The 23,528-nt window shown below is 42.9% G+C and overlaps 1 protein-coding gene across 10 annotated transcripts in view; it reads left to right on the top strand.

Moving 5' to 3' along the window:
- Positions 1–23,528, top strand: part of ELMOD1 (ELMO domain containing 1) — a 446,580-nt gene that overhangs the window by 300,523 nt on the left and 122,529 nt on the right. For 8 of the 10 annotated variants that reach the window (XM_069640662.1, XM_069640656.1, XM_069640660.1 and 5 more), the window contains exon 3: positions 10,474–10,619. In XM_069640662.1, coding sequence (XP_069496763.1) covers positions 10,474–10,619 — 146 coding nt within the window. Of the gene's footprint in view, positions 1–10,453; positions 10,620–23,528 lie in introns of those variants that run through there. The other 2 variants (XM_069640659.1, XM_069640652.1) reach the window with 1 other exon arrangement.

The following is a 23,528-nucleotide window of genomic DNA, read 5'->3' as shown; positions in this document are numbered from 1 at the left end:
GGCTGGCAAAGGTGTGCATTGAGCCGGCAGTAATGGATGGTGTGATTCTGTTAAGTGGGTGTTGCCTGGAGATTCCTCTCACCCTCAGACAAATGGTTATTCAGACAGCACATGAAGGTCATAGGGGTATTGAAAATACTAAAAAGCAGTTAAGGAGAAATGTGTGGTTTCCTCATATGGACCAAATGGTGGAAGAGTTAGAGAGGAAATGTTTTCCCTGCCACTGCACATTGAGGGTAGACTCTCCACCACCATTGCAACCTACTCAGATTCCGGAAAGACCTTGGGATAGAGTGGCAGTGGATTTTTAAGGTCCTCTGAGCACTGGAGGGTATTTACTTGTCTTTATTGATGAGTTTTCACAGTTTCCTTTAGTAAAAAAGGTGGTGACACCGGCTTTCCCCCAGGTTGCGGCGGTGTTTGGCGAGGTGCTTAGTGAATGGGGTATACCTAGTATTATTAAATCGAATAATTGGCCCCCTTGCAATGGACAAGATTTTTCAACATTCGCTAGGCACATGGGTTTCAGACATCAGAAGGTAACTCTGAGGTGGCCTGCGGCAAGTGGGATGGTTGAGCGATATATGTCCTCCATTAAAAAGACCATTCAGAGGGCATCGATTGAGGGTTGCTCTTATCATCAAGCCCTTTGTAGTTTATTGCGGGATTACCGAAATACTCCTCACGAGGCCAGTGGGAAAAATCCTGCTGAAATCCTGCTGGTTTATCAAGTTAACACTCGTTTGATTATGCTGCCTGATGATAGGGGGGTGCGTGATGATGAGATCAAGGAACGAGATACTGAACAGAAAGGTCGGAGTAAGGAAGTAAGTGATCGTAGAAGAGGAGCGCGGCTTAAAGATCTAGATGTGGGGGATGAGGTGTTGGTGAAGCAACGGTGTCGGAGGAAGATTGATTCGCCATATACCCCTCACCCTCTTAGCCTCATATCCGTAAAAGGGTCTATGATAACAGCAGAAAATGATTTTCAGGCAGTCACTAGGAATGCCTCATACTTTAAAACGCTGGTCAGAGGTGATGGAGAGATTGAACCTGGTGTGGATCAGGAAGGGGGACAAGAGATACCCCAGGTGGAGGAAGGGCTGAGTGGAGGAGCCTTAGGGAGAACCCTACAGAGACAAGCAGTGATACCAGAAAGAGGTCGACCCCAGAGGACTGTTAAATTACCACAATGATTAATAGAAGAGTGTTGAGTCGCTCTTAGAGTTTTGTGAGGGGGTGATGTCACAGGCTGGTGGTAGGAAGCCTGTACCTTTTAGAACAGACCCACGTGTGTATGGACACGTGGGTCTGACTTGTGTGTTTAAAAGAGAGACGTCTCTCAATAAAGTTATTCTTGGTGAAAGAGGCTACGGTGTCGTTCGTCTTGTGTATAGTGCATTTGCCATACCTGCTTTAATGTAACATCACCCTAAATTAGACGGTGCAAGCCCCCAGTTTTTCCATTCACTATCCCATTTAACCTACCGGCCCTTAAAGTTTCTGCTTCCTGCGATCACCATACTCCTGTCTCATGAACATAGTCGGAGACCCCATAGACCCCTCTGTGCAATGCACAGCAGTCGTGCATGAGTTGCAAGTCTGCAACGTATGGATGTAGTGTGTTCATTAGATTTTTGAAGTTCCTTTGCATACAAATAAAGCTTCTCATTATTATTATTATTATTATTATTAGCTGTAGAAGTAGTTGTAGTATTTTTGAATAAACCACATTGTTTTAAGATTTTTAATTTCCAACATGTCCTATTTTGGGTCTGGCATGATCCAAACCTCGTTTATTTTTCATTCATCATTTTCTTTTCATATTCAGCATTTGTTTGCAATTTGTTTTTATTTGCACATTTCCTTGTGTGACATTTACCAATCATTGGAAAATACCATTTTTTGCAAATGTATGCTACTAGTGTAAAAAACAGATGATTGCCATGACAACTATTGAAGTGAATTCAACTGCAATGATTGAGTGTTTCTGGATCTTCATTGCAATTTGCATTGGTGCCTATTCAGATGGATGGTATTCTCCCTTATTTGATTTTGACTCTGCGTCATTTATATCGCGCATCTAGACGAACCAAATTGTATCTTGGTGCAGAGGGAATCTAAAAACACCCCTACCGGATTCCAAGCCCTAATGCTAGAGAGCTCCTACCTTGGACCATCCTCTTATAGTTACTTGAACAGATGGGTCTTCAAGACTTTACAAAAAAAACAGTGTTTTTATGGCACAAATTTCCACTGTAAGATTGTTCCATTGCTTTGGCCCGTATATTGCAAACCTACGCTGACCCCTATACACACAAATTGAGGGGGCAGTTGGCAACAACAATTTGTCACAAGACTGCAACGGTCGGGTTGGTTGGTACTGGGTTATTTTTTTTCTGAGAGATAGCTGGGAGCCAGCATATTTACACATTTGAACACCAGCCAAAGAATTTTAAAATCAATACAATCTTTCACCATAAACCAGTGGAAAGATCGATGCAGGCTTGAGATCAGGGAGGGTTTTGTTACTCTGAAGATAAGTCTAACTGCTGCATTTTGGACTTTTTTGCAATCTCTGCATTTGTGTAGAAGGGATGCCTGCCAGCAGCTCATTGCAATAATCCAGGCGTGAGTTCACCAATGTGCCGACCTCCACTGAGTGATCTTTGGTGGAATAAACGTGCGCCAGGTGCTGAAAAGGGACTGCACCTTGGCACTTACCTGGGCTTTGCTCCCCAGGTCCTCCTGCCAGATACAACCCAGATGTTTTTATTTTAGGGGCAAGTTCTAACTGTGAGCCCAAAAAACATGGCGACCATACAAAGGGCACACTTTAAAGTATATTATATTTGTGAACTGAATTTATACAAGTTAGATGAATATTGCTTAGGGCAGAGTGCATGAATGGTCCCGTATAGAGGCCTGATCCAGAACGAAAAAATGCATTCATAGTGTGCACATAGATGTGAAACGATATGATTTATGGCATTTGTAACGCGCTGTACACATGTGTTTCCTTTTAGTACATTTTTGTCAGGTCAGTTTCTGCTGTATTAATTTCCAGTGTTGCAACTCCCAATTCACTTACGTCATTTGGCTGCTGTGTTGGTGAGGCATACTTCCCGGAAGCAATATGTATGCATTATGTTTGCAGTGATAATTGCATTGAGAAGCATTCACCCCTTTACATGAATGGAGTGGGAGATAGAATGTACGAGTTGGTAGCAATTATCACTGTACTTTAATTGCCATGTACATTCTATACGATGGACCAGCTCTGTCCGCCTGCATAGGTTCCGGTGATATTACACATAGTATTGTTAGATTATTTATCACTTGTAGACGAATGAAACACACAACACCACAATTTAAAAGTGAATAAATGGATGTCACTGATAATATTAATTCATATTGTTATAAAATGCATAGAACAGCACCTCTGCTTTCTGCGCTCAGAGACCCCAGCTCCACCTCACCGATGATGCCTTTTGAGGCAGAAACATTTCTAGGGTTGCTTGTAATCTTGTGTCGAAAGGATGTGACCTAGCAGTTTGGGCTGGAAAGTCCCTTTTGGGGTGAGACCAATCCTGATTTGCATGTAGAGTTTCCATCTTCTGTAATGGGGCTGCAGGTTGAAAAACAACGGTCTGGAGGGTTGCCCAGAGCAATGGCAGATGCTATGACTAAACCAGCAGCTGTCACTGTTCAGTTTTATTAAAGTCACTCTAAATCAGATGGGTGTGGCCGGATGCCAGGTTTTCTGTGTCTGCATACCAAATTCACACTTGACCGGTGAGGCCCCATGAAGCTGAAACATGTGTGGTGTTTGCTTGTGGTCTCCTGCAGAAGGGATGTGAGCTAGCAGTTTGTGTTGGACTGCACCTTGTGGTGTGGGTCCATGTCTTATTTGCATGTGGTCTTCCTGCTTCTGTAATGGCATGGCAGGCAGAACAACGACGGTCTGGAGGGCAGGGCAGAGCTTTGCCAATAGTTTAATAACCATCCAGCCATTACTCTCCAGTGCTGTATTAATGTCCATTGCTTCCACCTGGTCCCTAATGGTCCTTCGGGTTTGTCCTCAACAACTTACCAAAAGGTGTCTTAATGTACATAAATACCAGATACAGGTGTCCTTATCTGGCCAGCACATGCAACATAAATTAGGTTAGACGAAACCTTCAACAGTGGTCAGCTTCGGACAAAATATCAATTGGACCTCAGAATTGATTGTGTTTTCCTCCACCCTGGACAACTTCTCACATAACCTTTTTGACAATAATTATCCATGTGCATGAAGGAAGAATATAAGATGGCATTATCCGAATTGCTCGAGTACAATTGTTCGAATGATACAATTGTCTGAATTACAGGGATCCAAATTGACCTTCTGCACAATTTACTGTATGGTCATTTTTATATATATAATGGGTTGGGTTGGGGGAATAATAATATAAGGGGATTGGGTGGGGGGGTAGTTTGGGGGTTGGATTGGGTGGGGGCAGCAGGGGGTTTCCCCTCGCATCTATGTCCTAATTAACCGTTTAAATTCGGTCAATTGTGCAGAAGGTCAATTGACATTCAAACAATTCGTATACAACCTATAAGACAGTTGCACAATGGCTTCATGAATACCACTTTTCTTTTTTAAACTAGTACCACAAATGCTTGTTTACCAAGATCTCAGGTTCCTACTTTCTTTTGCCACCACTTGATTCAGAATGAATGGGGCCAACATGGAATGCTTGATTTGTAGTTATGGAGAAGCAGTCTAGGTCTGGTGCCTTATTGCCCTTCTCATAGGATGTATACATTGTGTTGAGTTATTGCTAATGGGTTAACAATGTCTTTGCTGCTTGGACGAGGTTCAGTAGAGGCAGATTTGCAGAATGAGAGGCTTCTTTAGAAACGAAGTAAATAGTCTGTAATTGAAATGTCCACTTTTCTTTTGCAGTTCCACCTTATGGGTTTGTCATATTTCATTCCCTTAGATAACAGAAGCAGAAAAACGGAGGCATCTGCCCGTTCAGTCATCTCAGCAATGTGTCTCAAGCGCTGGCTGCATTTTCTCATTTCCTAGTCTGATCCATTGTTTTGTAGGTGGATCATGTTTGGGCTTTCTTTGAAGGATGTAGAACTTGTTTAATTTCATTGAAAAGATGAGATGTTTTACTGTGTACAGTATCTGTCAAACCGCCAAGACGGCCTGCTTTTCCCGCCTTTGGGAGTCTTGCGTGCCTTGTTTGGAAATGAACAAGTCTCAAGGATCACCCGCATTATCTGGTTATTGACTGGTAGAGGTTTCACTCACTTGCAAAACGAGTGATGCTCGATTTATCTGCAGCCATTGATGGGGTTGATTTCGGCATCGTTTTTCCGACTTATCCGTTGTTGCTGGAGTGGCGGTCCAGGTATTGGCCTGGTTTCGCTCGTTCCTGCAAGGCGGCTGCCACCTTGGTAAAATGTGGGCTCCTCCCTGTCTAGCCCTATTTGAACATCTTGGCTTGTGCTGCAGGGCTTCCTATCAATTTGTATATTCAAGCAGTACTGTCAATTTATACCAAATATAATCTTCAATATCATTTGTATGATGACGCTTACATTTATGTCCACGGTAGTTGTTCCGCTGTCAGTATTCTGAGTGTTTCCAGTAGCTTAAATAAAGTCAAAGTTTGATTGATTATGAATTGGCTTCAGCTAGGGCTGCTAGACCCTTCGAAAACGAAGGTGATCTTACTCGGACCTAAATACTTAACAATCCATCTCGGCCTCCACAATCCCCCTGCCGTTTCACCCTCTCTACTACGCTTGCTAGCAGGGTAACTCATGGAGGTCATTTAGGTAGTCCCAATTTGGGGTGTGAATAGAGGGAGGGAGATATTGTGCACTCTGTTTGTTCAGGCTTGGCCTGCTCTGCCACGCCCTTTCTTTGATATCGACAGCTGACCCTCCTGCTTTTGTTGGTGCATTGGTCTACTCTAAACTGGATCACATCAATGCACTTCTGGCAGGGATTCCAGAATGCCAACTTGCTGGCTTGCAGTCGGCCCAGAATGGTGCAGTTTGTCATATCATACTTTCTATCTGCCTAAATGGTCTTTTGGTTTTCGAAAATCCCGTCGCTGGCTACCAGTTAGGCAGAGAATTATTTTTCAGATACGCTGCCTCGCCTTCAAATGTGTTCACAGTTTGACACCATCATAGCTGTAAGAAAGGTCTAATTGTATAATCCCACACACATGCCCTGTTCTGCCAGCCAAGGCTGTTTGTTGGTTGCTAGCGCCCGCCGCAAGTGAAGAAGCTATAGACGGTTCGCAGTTCTGGGCCCTCGTGTGGAATTTTCTTCCTTCCCAGAGAAATTACTTCCCTTCTCCCATTTCGGAACAGCCCTCACAGCCCACCATTTTGTATAAGTTCCGGTTTGTATTGCTACTAGTTTAGTGCCTGTCAAAACCATTGCTTTGCCCATCTGTGCCCAGATGCAGGGTATTCTGCCAGGTTTCACAGTGCATTAATAATCCCCAAAAAAAACAAATGGAAATACCCCCTGTGGGAAAGTAGCCAGCCATGACATGCCCAGTACCTAAATACCAGTGACCACAGGGACTTCATTTCACCAAAATACCAGGGGTAGCGGAAGTTTCATCACACAACCCTTGACCTCTGATGATATCACAGGAAGTGATGTCATTTTATCCCACCCCGTCAAGTGACATCACGGGAATCGATGAAACATGATCTTTCACCCCTTGCTAAAACAGGAAGTGGCATCACATAGCATTGTTTCTAAGTACACTGTGAAAACGATGGTTACGGTATCACTGTATACATTTCATACAAGAATGGATCACCATATGCATCGTTAATATCAGTGCTTATAGGCCCATTTGCCAAATTACTGTGAATGCAAGCAGACGTCCAAGGCCAAAGGATAATGATGTGTTATTATATAGCACTTAGGCTTAAGCGCTTCATATAGAAGAAATATACATACAATATCACCCAAACTGTGTTGCTACTCATTTATCAACCTCAGCAGGATGAAAGGCTGAGTTAACCTTGCCGGGAGCCGAAACTGCAACCTGCAGATCACACGCACATTGCAGCAGCGATCGCTCAACCCAATGAGCTATCTTGACGGCTATAGCTATCAGAAAACCAGCCACAAAACAAAGAGCCACATGCTGCTGGCCACAGTGCAGGATCCTCTTTTTTCTTTTAAATGTAAAAAAAGTGTTATTTTTTCTTTTTTTCAGGGGTAGCAAGGGAGACCTCAGGGGTCGCAATTGCACATCCTGTGTTGGCTGGGCACAAGATGCAAAGGATGCCCATTACTCTAACAAGGTAGTTCTTGTAAGAACTATGTAGTCTGACCCACCCAGGTGGCTAAGGATGGTAGTACTGGGAAGTCATGAATGGGCACTAGGAATGTGCTTTGAACCAAGAGATCTCATGCAAGGTGTTATGACCACACATAGCCAACAGAGCGTGTACCTGTGCAAGTCCATGCCTCCTGCCTTTTATCACTTTGCCTGCCTTCACAAACCACCACATAGTAAATTACCCTAACCGAATCGCTGACGAATTTAACTTCATCAGATAAGAATATGCCTTTATAGTGAAAGGAAAGCCCTTTAGCGTGACCTCAGCATCTATATAGTATACATGAAAAAACAGCAAAGAAGCTTAACCCCACAGTTTGGCAACTTTTAGAGTTAATTGTAATTGGTTATTTATAATGCACTTAATACCAAGAGGTTTCTAAGCATGGACTCAGGGATTGAACGTGTGTTGCTTCGTGCCGTCTTGCTTCCAAGGTGCGCGTGTTGCCCCTGAGCTATCCTCCCGAGACAAAGAGGGCTAGCAGTACACAATAAATGCGTCATATGCTGGTGGCCAATTCCACATGGTGAGGCATTTCAAAGCATAGGGGAGAGGTTAAAGGGTGGCCTCCTGGCATTTGTGGGCAAAGCGCTTGGGTCTCAATAATAAGGAAAAAAGCCCCTCATCCCTAGGATTGTAAGAATATTAATCAGTGTTTCTGGCAAGACAAAGCTATTTCAGTATCTACTGGAAAAAGGTTGAATCTGTGAATGGATGATGCATTGTGAGATAGTTATCTAGATTTAATAAAGGCATTGCTGAAGACTGCACTGACCTTGCACACACGCCAACAGAAAGCATCAGTACAACCCCTCCCCCGCCCCCGTGCACATTAGAAGAGAATACGCATTTGCTTTCCCAGTATGTGCCCCGAGGCAGCTGGAACCCACCCCTTCTGTGATGGAAGAAGGCCTGGCATATGGATGGGTGGTTTCATGCATAGTTCATGTCAAGGTGAGGAATGATAGCACGCGTTGATTTTCCTTCTTACAGCCAAGGGGGCAGTAAAAGTCTGCCCCACTTTCCCACTGTCCTTCCCCAGCTGGTAGGAACCCATCTCCAGGTCATTACCAGAGCTAAAAAGGCCACGTGCCATAGAAAATCCTACTCCCCGGGAATAATGACACGGTCAAGCGCTGAGCAATAACGATGGCTATCGGTTTGGGTGGCATGTGACTAGTATTGCAGATGCACAAAAGCCCGAAAGGTGGCAGGGAAATATATTCAGAGAAATAATTGAGAATTTAAGGACTCCAGCAGTGTTCCACCCCACTAGTTAAAGCAAGAAAAACAGAAACATAGCTTATCTTAACTGTTGTCTTTTCACCAAATTTCTTTTACCTAAGGAATTTTTCCTCGAATTTTTTTCATCTAATGTAAATTAATAACACGAATCCCTGAAAACCTGTATACCAAATGTTTCTTTTTTTAAATTGTGGGAGGGGGATACCCCCCTCAACCCCGGTTTTCAAAATGTAACCCTTTACCCCACCCAAACATATATACATATTTTTTCGATAAGGAAATTCTTTGTAAGATTTTTTCAATTAAAAATCTTTCAATTAACATTTTTCGGTTAAACATCTCTCGAGGAAACTGCTTTCAGTGAAAATACTGTAAACCTATCTTAATGTCACCCACAATGCCATGCACATTACTCCTTTGAAGAGGTTATCCTGGCTCCCTTTGCAACTCCTGGCTGCATCTCTTTACCTGTGGTATTTCTCGAGCATGCATTCCAGAGAAGACTAGAGGGAGAACGGGGTTACCTTTCATAGAAGCTTTTTCATCTTAACTAAAAACGTGCTCATAAAATGTTAGTCATCCGTTCATGACCAGGGTAAAATCAGGCAAATTTGTCAAGTAAATGTGTAGTACTGGAGCATCACTGTAATAGGAAGGAATAATGCATAAATCACCCCTTTTTTTCTTTTTTGCTGTAAGTATTGATGTATTTCCGATGAACTAATACAAGCTTGTAGATAAATAATCGTAAAAAATCAGTCAGACACAAACATGGCGCAATGCTAACCAATGCATATGGTTAAGGGTACCCCAAATGAGTCTGATTATGGGTACTGCAAACGCACATGATTAAGGATACTTCAAATGCTCTTGATTGAAGATACTGCAAATGCTCATGATTAAGGCTGCTCCTAATATGCATGATTAAGGATACTGCAAATGCTCTTGATCAAAAATACTGCAAATGCGTATGATTAAACGTACTGCAAATGCTCTTGATTAAAAATACTGCAAATGCGTATGATTAAGGGTACTGCAAATGTGCTTGATCAAAAATACTGTAAACGTGTATGATTAAGGGTACTGCAAACGCGCATGATTAGGATACCCCAAATGCACATGATTAGGATACTCCAAATGATCATGATTAAGGGTATTGCAAATTCGTATGATTAAGCGTACTGCAAATGCGCATGATTAAAGATACTGCAAATGCTCATGATTAAGGTTACTGCAAATGCTCTTGATCAAAAATACTGCAAATGCGTAAGATTAAGGGTACTGCAAATGCCCATGATTAGGAAACTCCAAACGCGCATGATTACGAATACTGTAAATGCGTATGATTAAGGGTACTGCAAACGCGCATGATTAGGATACTTCAAATTCACATGATTAGGATACTCCAAATGCGCATGATGAAAGATACTGCAAATGCTCATGATTAAGAGTACTGCAAATGCATATGATTAAGGGTAATGCAAACGCGCATGATTAGGATACTCCTAATGCATATGATTAAGATACTCCAAATGCGCATGATTATGGGTACTGCAAATGCGTATGATTAAGGGTACTGCAAATGCGCATGATTATGGGTACTGCAAATGCGTATGATTAAGGGTACTGCGAATGCGCATGATTATGGGTACTGCAAATGCGTATGATTAGGAAACTCCAAACACGCATGATTACGAATACACCAAATGTGCATGATTAAGGATGCTTGGCACCCCTTTTTGGCCTTCAGTATTCCCAAGGAAGGTCTTGGGAGAGTTTAGGAGGAATTCACTGCTTCGCAGAGTTTATCTTGCATAATTTTGAAATGCAACCTTTTTCTTTCAGAATGGTGGTTCAAGTCTGGCTTTATTTTTACTGCATATGTTTGTGGCGCTTCCTGAAATTTGTGGCGAGGAAACTCACGGGACGTTGTGAGCTGCAACGGATCTGCTACAGCACTAAGCCGGGCGCTAGAAGGACAATGAAGATAGGTAGGTGCCGTACAGTCTTATCAGCCTCCTTCCTCACTGTTCATTACGATCAGGCCACTTTTCTTAATGAACATCAGAGAATTTGTTCCATGTCCAAAGGTCTACAGTGTGCGACTTTCTCTGTGTCAGTTTCCTAGGCGTTATATTGTTTCTCTTAAGGTCGATTTACGAAAGGGAAACCTTTGGAAAGTCTACTCTTTTCAAATCCTTTTCGGTCCCTCCGTTCCTCGTTATGACAAATAGCCCTCACGCTTCCTCCTTCAAGGATTTTCTAGGTTGGGTTATGGTCCTTACTCACTCCCACTTGTATAGCCCAAGCAATTTTAAAAACAGATATTCGACCTTAACTATATGTGCAGAGGTGTAGACAGGGTAGGGCCTGAGCTGGCAAGGCCCACCCACAATCTGTAAGTGCGCACTCAGCAGCACTGTGTGGGCATTTACAGATGTTAATGGCACTGCGGTGGGCCTCAGTACATTGTTTCAGGCCCCACTTGTTAGACAATCCTGGCTATCCCTCTATATATGTGATAAGTTGTTGTTGTGTATGTGGCGACTCTGATATCTTGGTACTGTGGGTGTATTCTGCACTCCCCACTTCCCACTCCACCTTCCAGTTACTCTTCTGTTCTCTTTACTCTCCACGCACCCTGTTCCCTTTCCTGCACTTGTTTCCAGTCAGGCACTTTCCAAGACAACAATAAAATGCTCTAACATTAAAATAAATATTGTTCACAGTTTTTTGTCAAAATAGCAATCAACCCTGTGTTCAGGGGTGTACAGTGCTAGTAACGGCCCATCAGTCTGAGACTAGGCAGGCACAAACGAAACAAAGATAGCTGGTGCCATAGGAAATAGAAAAGGGACTTAATCTCTTTTCTACTTCTATGGTGATGGAAGAACTGACAGATCGGGAGCGCAGCAGCCGGGAGGTGGAATCCCTGATGCCAGGAGGTAAGTTGTAGAGTGGGTTTTGGGCGCGAGAGGAGGGGGCAAGATGCTGTGAGGTGCATGGGCAGGCAAGGAGGGAGTGAGCCGTCGGCGAGGTAAAATAAAATGGCAGCAACTGGGGGATGCACTCATGTGGCTGAGGGAACGGTCAGTCACTATCAGATTCCGTCTGCGTTCCCAGTCACCTGATTGGCTGAGCGCCCTTTCCTGAGTGTGCAGAATATTTATTTCACTGATTAGCGTATGAAACAAGGCACAATGTTACTGTAAATTGTACTATCATGTCAACATGGCATTCTAGAACAGGTCAAGAGCTGTCGCAACATCACTCTAAACCTAATCTTACATTACAAATTTCCCACGGTGAACAGAAAATTACAGACACAAAAAGGGAGACAACAAAGACACCACAAATCCTTTACCCGCCTATAGAGGGATCAACAAACTCATAAAGCTAAGGCACCATAATGGGGAATGAGGTGGAACGAGAAGGGGTGGGGCGATAGGGGAAGGGGGACTAACCTGACAGAAACATGTCATGATCTAAAGTGCAGCACAGTGCCATTATTCACTTGGAGCCTTTAGTCTGAAGATAGTCTTCTGTTGCATCAGCCCGATCCTGGAGTCCTTAGAACGCTATTTAATTTGAATGTTACCTAAGATGTGTTCCCATTCATTCTGTAACATTGCGCAAGCCGAGTCCACTTCCTGCTTGCTTTACAGTGGGGAAGTATCTCCTCGCCCCCCTTTCTACAATCCGCCTGTACACTTCTGTGGCTGTATCATGTAGTATCATGTAGGCATAATTTATTCTAGTCAGTTCTCTACTCTCTGCCCCCTTTTCCACCTGCTGGCCTGTTGTAGAACCACAGCGTGGTGGTATGCCCTCATTTTCGGGAGATGAAAGATGCCTTTTTATATAGAAAACTGCATCCTACTTCGGCTCAGCATCCCTTTACTCGTCTCCCCCTTAGCAGCTTTCATGAGAGCTTTTGCCGTTCTTCTCCAGTAATGCATTGGGCAGGGTAAGGACACTTCTCGCAATCTGAAGAGCAGTTGGCCGAGGGTCAATAGTTCCTCCATAGATTGAGGGCTAATCTCTCCCTCCTGTCCACCAGGATGTTCAGTTGCTTCTCTGTGCCATCCAGGCTCGCTGGGCAACACATTTCAAGATGCTTGAAATGATGTGCCTCCCCTTCCATGGGCCAATTCTACAAATGCTCTCTAACAGCAATTCGATAGTGGCAATGCATGAAGATGTGTGCCCATTATCATCCCAGCATTGTGAACAATGCAGGCAGAGAGGTGGTAAAGGTTGCAATCACTAATAGGTCATAATCAGCATAGAGAACCACCTTACATTTCTTGGTGCTTGCTTCCAATCTAATAATTTCTGCTAGTGATTTCAGCGCTTAATTGAAGAATAGGGGAAAAAGCGGAAATGCTTTCCTTGTGCCCCTAACCATTTTGAATACAATTGACTAAGACTTATGCATCAGGGGATTTGTATAATGCTTCAGTCATCGGCAAGATGCCCTGTCCAAAAAACATATTTTAAAGCAATTTCTCAAATGGGAACCTCCAGCGCAAACAATAAAATGTCTTTTTAGCATCAATTGAAATGGCAGGTATAAGCTCCGGCCCACTTCTGGGCAGTCTCTATAGGACCAGAAGTAGATGAGTGTTATGAATTCCCTCTGTGAAGGATTCCAATCGGACCCTTGGTGTTAGCCTAGGATGTAGTGCTCAATGGGAATAATTTTTCTTTATTTTCAACGAATTCGAATTGAACTGATACCCAACCCGTATCACACCCCCTTTTAGAAGTACCCCCAGTCACAATGGACCATGAACCAGGCCGGTGGGCGGAAATACAATATTTATTCATTTTACTTTCAAAGGAAATCACACAATTTTTATATTGGGCAGCAATCACCAATGGGGTGATAATTATAATGAAAACCACTGAAATACACTTGGGTAAAATTCTACAAGAACATATCCAAAGCACAAATGAATAGGATCACATTTTCTATTTGTGTAGATAGCACTCGAGTTAAGGTTCCCCCCTGGAATATTCCCTCAAACCCCAATTAATCAACTTCTGAGTGGGTAGAAAGAAGCAGCAGGGAGTCAGGGATATGAGGCAGAATCAAAATCCAACCTTCCCTCACAAAGTAAGAGGCAAAAACCCTTTGCATTGACATACAATGACATCCGGAATTTGACAAATAATTAGTTATATGTGTGGTTAAATAATGATGTACATATGTTTTAATACAGTATCAGGGATGTTATATCACTAGCAACTAAAAGGTAAGGTATCACAAAAGGCATACAGTTTAAAAGCAACTGGAAAGTGAGAACACAGTGCAGTGAGAATCACACGTGGAAAAGTTGCAATTTACACTTTTAGCAGTTTTAAATGTCAAAACGTTTTTATTTTAAAACAGGTGAAATATACAGAATCGGAATGCTGTTTTTAGGCTGGGGAATAGATGCACATCACAGGGACAATATGGAAGTGAAAGAGTGACTATAGCTGAAGAATTGAATGAGATTTTCAAGGTGAAAGCAATTTGGTTTTGGAAAATAAAGCAGTTAAGAAGAGAAAATCAGTTTGGAAAGAAAAAGGACAAGTTTCACTTACACTAGATTTAATGGCTAGAACAGAGGAATGCCACCCGTGAATGTAAAAGATACGCTGCAGTTGTAACCCTTCACACAGTGTACCCCTTTACTTTAGGGAATATTAATTTTGTTAATCAAAATATTGCAAAGGAGTTACAAGATGGGGTGAATGAAAGAATGGCGCGAACACTAGGAAATCCAGGAGAGGATGCACAAAGAATTCTAACAGTTTTAAACAAGTCACCAGGGTATGCATAGGATTACTTAGAGGGTAGGACAAAGACAAAGGGTCAAGATGGAGTAGGCTATGTGTTGCTATGGGATGGGGGAAATACAATCAGCACTTCAGTTTGGTATTTGGGACAGCCAACCGGGTTCTAGACGCAAAGGGCTCTGGTCACCGCCGGCGAGCGCCCCTTACAGCAAACATCTGGGCAAGTTTGGTCACTGGATGGCAAGGGTACAGCGGGCATGCAGGTAGTGGGCAAAAAGCCGTTCTGGTCACAGGATACTCCCCAAAGGGTATCACAGCTTTTCTCCCTTGTTATTGGGATTTTTAGTGGGGTTTCTGGATCAATGGCCTTGCTGAGATAGGGTCCGCTATGCTTTGGCCTGGCAGTAGAGTCTGGAATCTTGCAAAGGTGGATCTGGAATGTCTGGATACACAGACGCTGGAAATTCAGGAGTGTCCTGTCGCTGTGCGCTCCCACCCCTTATATAAAGCGGGTGACATCACCGGATATATTGTTGGGCAGAACTAAGCTAGGCCTACCCCCAATAACTGGATAGGTCAGCCTATGTTGGTCGCCTCCTCCAGGAGATGACTCAGTTTATGGGTTTATATTTTATGAGGTGCAAAGCCAACCCACAGGCCTTTTTGTCAAAAATCAATCTTATCATAAATCACACATTTGTACAGTTGTGGCACTTTGACACATTATATAAGCAGATTACATATTTTACACAGAGCATTACAGTCCAATTGTCACGTTTGTAAAACTTTTTCTCGTCCGTCTAATAATCTTTTGTCATTTTCAATGAAATTATTTTACCTAAAATTCTATAACTTTATACATGTGTAGATATTATCATAAGGCAGGTAAGTATTGAATTTCAAAGTGGCATCATATACACTTTCCTCAGAATATCCAATTCTCTGCCATTTCTGTCCCCAATATGCCAGTGAAGGCTACCACATCTTAAATTAAAGCCACCAAAATTGCATCTAAATTGTGACACTTTTACATTCCTGTGGATACGGTTGCAGAGATAAAAGTCTTAAAAGTTTATTAATAAAATAGTGTTTTGAGCCAGATGGCCAGCATTGTCTACCAAATAAGGGCATACAACCAAGGCTGCTCTGGAGTTGGCTTTGAAGCTCCCCAGTAGAAGTTGGGAGGTGATTTTCCAAAAGTCACACATAGGCGTCCCAGAATCTATTGTCTCAACATGGAGCACAGACAGAAGTCTGACGAGCGTGTGATATGCTGGCTCCTGGTCCAATCGGAATTTCAAAGGGCAACATTAGCATGTAGGTGTCCCAGAATCTGTTTTGGCTTCTTTTGGGGGTAGGCCGCTCCTGTTGTCAGCACCCAAATGTCCCTTGAGCCATGGCAGAAAACCTGTTTGGGCTGATTTCCCAGTACAGCCAAGACATTTATTTCTTTATTTTATTTAGTTCTGAATCAAAATCAAGCTTGTTGAAATAAAACATCCCATATATATTTCCCAGCAAAACCCCCTTTTACATTGGTAGGCAAGGACAGGGCCTTATTCAACATTACACTTTTAAAACTGGTATTTTTCTTATTTGCAAAAGCACATTTTTACACGTGGTGAAGTTTGCTGGGATGTCCCTTTCAAAAGGTGTTCTCTTCCATCTGAATTCTCAAAATTGTTTTGCAGCCCTAGTCAGTTTCTCTTATGCAGCAGCCTGTTCAAGACACAGGTCCACTGAAATTGACATATGCTCATAGAGCTAGGGTTTCTTTTGAAGCTTTGATTTTTGACATTTTGTATCCGAAAAAGTCAAGTGTTTTTTCGTGTGGTTGAGAGTAAAGTTTCTGTTGATTTCCCACACTTGCTCTGACATAGCCTGCCATTCAGGAATAAGGCTCTTGTCTGCTGGAGCACGATCTGAATATGGATGGGGATGGCGGGGTATCCTTGATAAAAGCAGTGTGATGTTGGACAGATGAAAAGAGTGTCAGGGCAGCATCTTTTTCAATGTAAAATATTCCCTTTTCAATGGGAACTTTGTAGCAAGCAGCAGAGCAGCGCTGCTTTTCAATTCGCTTCTTTGGTGCACACAAGAAATACACTGGCAGCCTTTCCCAGTGTGCTCCCTGTTCCAACTTGCCCAATAGGTGCTTGGCAAGACAGTGCAGCCATCATTTTGTAGCTGCAAAATACAGTTTTGATGTGAGGCAATGGTGCTCAAAGGAGCCAGTGCAGCCATTTTGCTGTTAACTGCTGAAGTGCAGCTCGGCTATGGATGGGAATTCTGCTGAGTGGGTCAATGTATCCCACAAATCTCTGCCCTGATTTAACCCCATTTCATCCAGTTTGATGAAAATCTTCACCGCCTCCTGCAGATGGCTGACCAGTACCTTTTGCATATAAATTTGCATCAATGTTCATCAGTGAGATCAGCCTATGGATAGGGCTCATTGTGTTACCACCAGTCGCTGTGATCATGTCATTTCACTCTTCTACGCATCCCCAGAAAACACCTTCGGGAGGGTCTTGTGATGGAGTGCCATGTGGCGAGGGTGTAGGAGCCCTGGCTTTTTTAAATTAATTTGATGAAATGATATCGATAATTCAATCCCAGGAAAGGAAATCTGCTAATCATATTCCCCTTTCATAAGCTCCCTGACAAAGCATAGCATACACTTGTGCCCTGCTGGATCAGTATCCTAACCTGCAGTGCCTGCTCTCCACTGGCACAGAGCGGGTTCAGCGATGACAGCTGCCCATTTGAAAGCTGCATTGACAGCCAAGTCTCTGCAGCATGGGAGCTGCATTTAAGATATGCACCTCTGTTCCTAAACCCCACAATTATGAGCCCACTGTAAAGGTGGGATGTTAAACTTTAGAGATAAGCCACACCTGGGTTTAAGGTATGGTGAATGGTATTTCCAAAATTATTAACAGCCACGTCAAACTGGTTTCCTTTGTGAGGGCAGGTAACACACTCTCCGGGGAGCCAGCCATGCTACAGGAAACTCTCCTGGGAGCAGAAATCAAAGGGCACACCCATTTCCAAAAGTAGCCTCACACTAGGGTGCTGCAGACCAAAAGAGCCTTTGCTTCTATGATTCTATTGAGAAGGGAAATGGGTGGGTTAGTGTAGACAGATGGAACTCTTGACAGCTGGAGAAAGGGGATATCATCTTGTTTATCTCCACCGCTGTTTCCTTCCTGTCCCTCCACGTCCTGGAGCACAAAGCACTTTGGGTGTGATGTCACAAGACAAATTACTCCTATCTTAAGAACAGGGATTGGACACCTGAAGCAGGTTAGCTGTAGCTCAACCAACCACCTGTGGGTTTTTTGCCTTTTACTCCTTCTTTGATTTACTTTTGGACAAAAACTCAAGTAAGGATCCATTGGACTTCTTTTGGAAAAGTAGATTGGACACCTGCAGCTGGTTAGCTGTAGCCCAACCAACCACCTGTGGGTTTTTTGCCTTTTACTCCTTCTTTGATTCACTTTTGGACAAACACTCAAGTAAGAATCCATTGGACTTCTTTTGGAAAAGTTGATTTTTCCAAAGTCCTCCGCCAGTGAGGTGAAGACTTGGGGCCTTATTCACAGAATCGTTTTATAATGTAACAATCCTATTGGAAAACACTGTGAATTAAGCCCTTAGTGTCCATGGCAGAGGCAAGCTCTGTCCCCGAACCATCAACAAGGACCATTGGTGGTGAACTGCTGCTGGGACAAGACCTGCCTCTCTGCCAGCCACAATGGTACCCCTGCCCTCTCCGTGCTGAAGGGCCCCTGTAGTTGTGTGCCAGCCTGCCCTGTGCCTGTGAGCCAGAGAACAAGGACTAATCTTCTCCTTGATTCCCTGAATTGGGTTTCACAGCAACCTGAGAGTCAAGACAACTAAGACCCCTGTGTTTTTGCCGTCAAACCCATTCAAACCATTATTCAAGCTTGTTCGACCCACTCCAACCAACAGGACCAGTTGTTGCTGCATTTGGAACTCACCTAATCTACGAAACGCTGTGCCATACCTTTCGAACAGTTCACCACCATGCCTGCTGAGAGCTTCGTTGTCTCAGCTCGAACAAGAAGCCACCGATGCACCCACACTGGTTAAACCACTCTTCAAACTGCCATTATCTTTGTTGCCGATCTTCATCAATAGTCGACCAGACCTTAGGGCACCCTTCAAACTGCGACCCTCAAACACTGCATTGAACAGCCAGACTCAAATTGTGCATCCAGTCACCAGCATTTTCACAGTAATTTTGACAGTTAGACGGACCCTGGTGGCCCTCATGATCCGCACTTCATTGAGCATCTCTTCATACCGTAGCAAAACCTCAGATCAAGAGTCCTTCAACTGCCGGAACTCATCTTGAACTGCTGGAAGCATCGTGTCACGCATCACCCCATACAGTGGTCACCCAACAACTTGAACCGGCACATCATCGAATTGCCATCTCGTAAAACTGCTCCTCCGATAACCAGGTTTAAAGTTCCGAACCATCACCAGACCATGACTTGAACCGCAGGAGTGTCAAACCTCGACTCTAACCAGCAGTTCCCATGACTCAAACCAGACCGGATCTTTGAACCGACCCTGATGAGCCATCCAAACTTCTCTGAGCTACTGTTTCCAACCAGCTCGATACCTGCTCCCCACTTGGGGCTACACAAACCTCTGCACCCGATCTTGGTTTGAAAGGCACACACAGCACTAAGAAGCCTGGTTCAATGCCGTCAAGCCGCCAAGAACCACGGAAACATATTACTAACCATTACCTGCCTACTTGCTCCATCTTTGGGCCCTAGAGACTGGTTAGGTCACTTAAATCCCCTGTTCTGCACCAGAACATAGCCTTTTCACAAACATTGTGGTATTATTGCCTTTCATCTCTGATTCATTACACAGAGAGCTGATATTTTTCCATGTGAACATAGTCTGTGTTTTTTCCTCAGGGGTGGATTTTGTGTAGTGCTTTTCTAGTTAGTTGCAGATGATGCATTTAAATAAAGTATGTTCATGTTTATAGAACCTTCATTGTTCAGTCCCTTTATTTTGGACTGTTGTACTATTGCTGTTTGGGTTCCTACTGAATCACATTCACATCCCTCTTGAGAGTATAGCCTTCCCTCTGCCCTCATTACCACAAAGGCAAAGCTGATATATCTTGTAACTGTGCCTGTTTTACCTTTAGAATTATGGTCACTATTGTTTTGTAGCAGTGTGAGGGCTGAATAGGTGATTTGGCCACTACTGATCCTTGTACTCCTGCAGGGCAGAAGTCATTTCATCTAACAAACCTTCACAAGGCAACCACTAAAATGTTTATCATATTCCACAGTCGGGTCAACCAGCCCTGGGCTTTTGCCATTCCACATGCCTTCTCTGGCTGCCAAGATCTCCACTTTCTCAATCATTTTGTCTAAGCGTGTTTCCTCTTCTGCCCCAATTTTCCTCAGGCTCAACCTATCTAGATAGTATTTGATGCAAGCCATTTCAGCTGCACATTCCTTCATATAGAGGTAGTTATAGAAGTCTCTGAGCGCCTTGTAGATCATTTCAGAACTATGTGTCACCTCACCATTTGACCATTGCCCCAGTAACCATGATTGAGACTCTGATAGTATTTCTCTACCCGAAGAGTGTACTATTCATTCATTTCATGTTTTAACTTTATACATTTATGTTGGTTCTCCTCAGATGGGTCACACCGGAAAATGTTTCTATTAGACATACAAACCTCTTTAGAGAATGAGCCTACCCTGCTTTCCTATTTGAGGAGTAGGAATTTATATGGACCTTTTGCATGCTTTCATAGCCTCTCAAAAGATGCCAGCTGAGGTCACACTCCCTTCATTAGTTTCTGAAGAAGTCAAAAGCTGAGTCCATTACTTCTGGGAAACAGTCGTCCAGGTTGTTGAAGAACCAATTCCTTGACTGTGGATATTTATTCATTTTAGGTTGTGTAGAGCATAGTTCAAGATTACTATATTGTCATTTGAGTAATCGCGTACCTCTGGCACAGGGCATGTTCTGATCAAGAACATGTCTCTGCTTGAAAAACATTTGTGGGTCGCAGAGTGAAAGGATTGGCATCTTTCAGTTTGGGGGTCCAAGCTGCCATATGTAGCAAATGAGAGGTGTATCAAAGGCCCCAAATCAACGGAACTGATGGGCCCACTGACACAATGACCTGCCAGCCTTTTATAACACAAACTTCACACTGAAAATGGGCCTATTAAGGCAGACTGTGGGGTTTCTGCAAGTAATAGAAGGAAGTGCCATGTCAAAAAGGCCTGCCTGTCATTACAAAAGGAAAAAGCACCATTTTAATTCACAGTGGCAGAAGAAATGCAAAGACCCCTTTCAATTGGAAAGCAGGATTTTCAAACACAAAAATGACTTTGCATGGGCGTTTGCAGTTTAAAGCAAGACATGAAAAATATGTACCCCTGCTAACAAAGCGATGGCCGGGAAAAGACATGTGTATTGACAAAAAGTAATGTATATTATGCAAAATACCGACAAACATTTGAAAAGAAAAGCCCATTTTGTTTCCAGGGGTCACAGGCTTTTGCTTGTAGTGGGGCAATTATCACAAATTAATATATTGAAGGGCTTTCACCAACATACAAAGGCAGCTGTAAGGCTTACAGACGACGGTATGGTTACGGATATGGTGTAGATACAGAAAGGTGTGAAACAGGGCTGTACTCTGGCCCTGACGCTGTATAACCTCTATATGTCGGACCTGCCAGATTGGCTAATCCCAGAGTTAGGATGTTGGCCAAGGGTTGGAGGTTGTCCCTTGCCATGTTTACTTTATGCAGACGATTTAATCCTCTTAAATCACACTTTCTTGGGGGTAAAGGCCATGTTCAATGCCTTATGTAATTACACGACACAGAATAAACTAACTATAAATATGGGAAAGACCAAAGTTCTTGTAGTGTCCACAAAAAATGTGAAAAGACCTACATTTAGCTTTTCTCTTGGAAACATAGAATATGTTGTCTCTTACCCATATTTGGGTCTGGACATAAGTAGCACCAAATTGTATACTCAAATAATGGAAGCAAAAAAGATCAAAGCCCGTAGGATGACCCAGTTCGTTTTAAAATTTGCTAGGGACATGGCTAGGTTCTCCTTGGAGGGAATATTAATGCTTTATAAACAAAGTTTTGGCCCTATGGTGCTCTATGGACTGGAGGCCCTGGTTATGACCGATTTAACATGGTTAGATACTGTGGAGGGTAGTTTTTGGAAACAAGTGTTGAGGTTAAAGGCCTCGGACTCCATTCAATATATCAGACTAGAATTTGGTCTGATATCCCTTGAAGGGGAATTATTGAGAAGATATGGCATATTATACATGAAAATCCACTCAAATCCCAGATGCCAATTACTCTATTGGCGGTTCCAGGATATGGAAAACATAGCTTTGAAAGTTTGGCTGTGGGATGGCATCCAGATTTCACAAGGGGCTCTTCCTGCGAAACCTTGCAACGGGTTTTCTCAAGAAAAGTCAAGAAATGGGATTGGGCGGCCAATTATATTCATGTGGAGGACCTGCGTAGTCATGTATACATGGCGGTGGTTGTGCAGAGATACTTGCAGCCATAATTATACCTCAGACAATTTCCAAGTTTGAAGGTGCGATCATTTAGATGGAGGATGAGGACAAATCAGCTGCAAATATTAGCACTAACAGCAGCTTCGGCTCCAACGAAATTATAGACATTACCGGATGTGTAAGATCCCTGAACATCCTGAGACTGCAAAGCATATCCTAACAGAATGCATAACATTAGGCACCTAATATATGACATTGTTTGGTCCCTTTTGTACATAATTATGAATCTATCAAGAGTGATGATTTTTGGGCCTTCTGCCTGAACATGGATAACCAAAAGGTGCATATTGCTATGTATCAGTTGTGGGTAATAATTAAAAAAACGCTTAGATTGTGCGATAAGGGAAATTGGTTAGATAGGCATTGTTTTAAAATGAATTTGTTTGAGATGGTGTTTTTAAACAAGGTATTAAGGATTATATTTCTAACTTTGTTGATACATGGTTTTTGATGAAGTGATTTTAGAATTGTTTTAAAGATTACATTTGATTGTCATAAGATGTATTAAATGAATACATTTTGTAAATTTTCTATGAAACTAAAACATATACATTATAATATAATAATACTTGTCACAAAGGACTCCCCCACTGAAAGCCTTCTTGCATCCCAGTAGAAAATTGCCAAACCTCCATGCAAAATGGTGCAGACCTGGATGTCGTTTTATTTCATTCCCCATGATTAGCTGAATCAGACAATATATATATTGTGGCAGTTACCAGTAAATTATGAAGTTTTGTCACCTAACTACATTTTGCCAAAAAGTTAACATGGGAGCAAAGTGGGTTTCACATGGAAGTTGCCATATGTCTGTTCCAGACTCCTAAACCAATCCTTCGAGAGAGTCTGGATTTGGGAGGAGAGAGAAGGGTAACTGTCCAATCCTGGTTGCGTGAATTCTTGCAGGGCACTGCCCAATATTGAGATCTTGATGGTGTCATCACTGGTATATAAAGTGGATGCACTCTGAGAGAAGGGAGAGAGCTGCTAAAAATTACCATCTGACAGACACAAGGAAACAACAAAACACGGAAACACCAAAAGGAGATTTTGGTCGAAACTGCATCTGGATGGAGCCCTCTATTGCTGGGGAGGCCTAAAAGCTGACTGGGTCCCATGGCGAAGAGCTGGGGACCATCTTTGAGAGTGGAGTGAACAGACCCCTAACCTGTCTCCCACAGGGTCCTGAAATGCAGCTGGTTTTCCTGAAATTTAAACGGAGGCTTTCAATGTGAGTAGAAATTAGCCAATTGAAAACAAACGTGGGGGAGTCTGCTTGCCTTAAATCATTTCCCTTTATAGTGAGCGGGGGTGGGGGGGGGTGAAGAAAACAAAACTATGTAGATCTTTAGCCTATTTGACTAAAAATATGTATTTAATTACTTCCCTCTGGCTGAACACCACAGATTGATTTTTGTTAAAATTCAAAATTAACAAAGCTCATTCCCAGTGTGTGCTGAACACTATAGACTGT

Source organism: Ambystoma mexicanum, chromosome 7q, assembly GCF_040938575.1.
Source record: "Ambystoma mexicanum isolate Mex_15411 chromosome 7q, UKY_AmexF1_1, whole genome shotgun sequence".
In the NCBI taxonomy this organism is placed as follows: Eukaryota; Metazoa; Chordata; class Amphibia; order Caudata; family Ambystomatidae; genus Ambystoma; species Ambystoma mexicanum.
The sequence above is the reverse complement of the archived record's forward strand: the minus strand, read 5'-3'. Positions and strand labels throughout refer to the sequence as shown.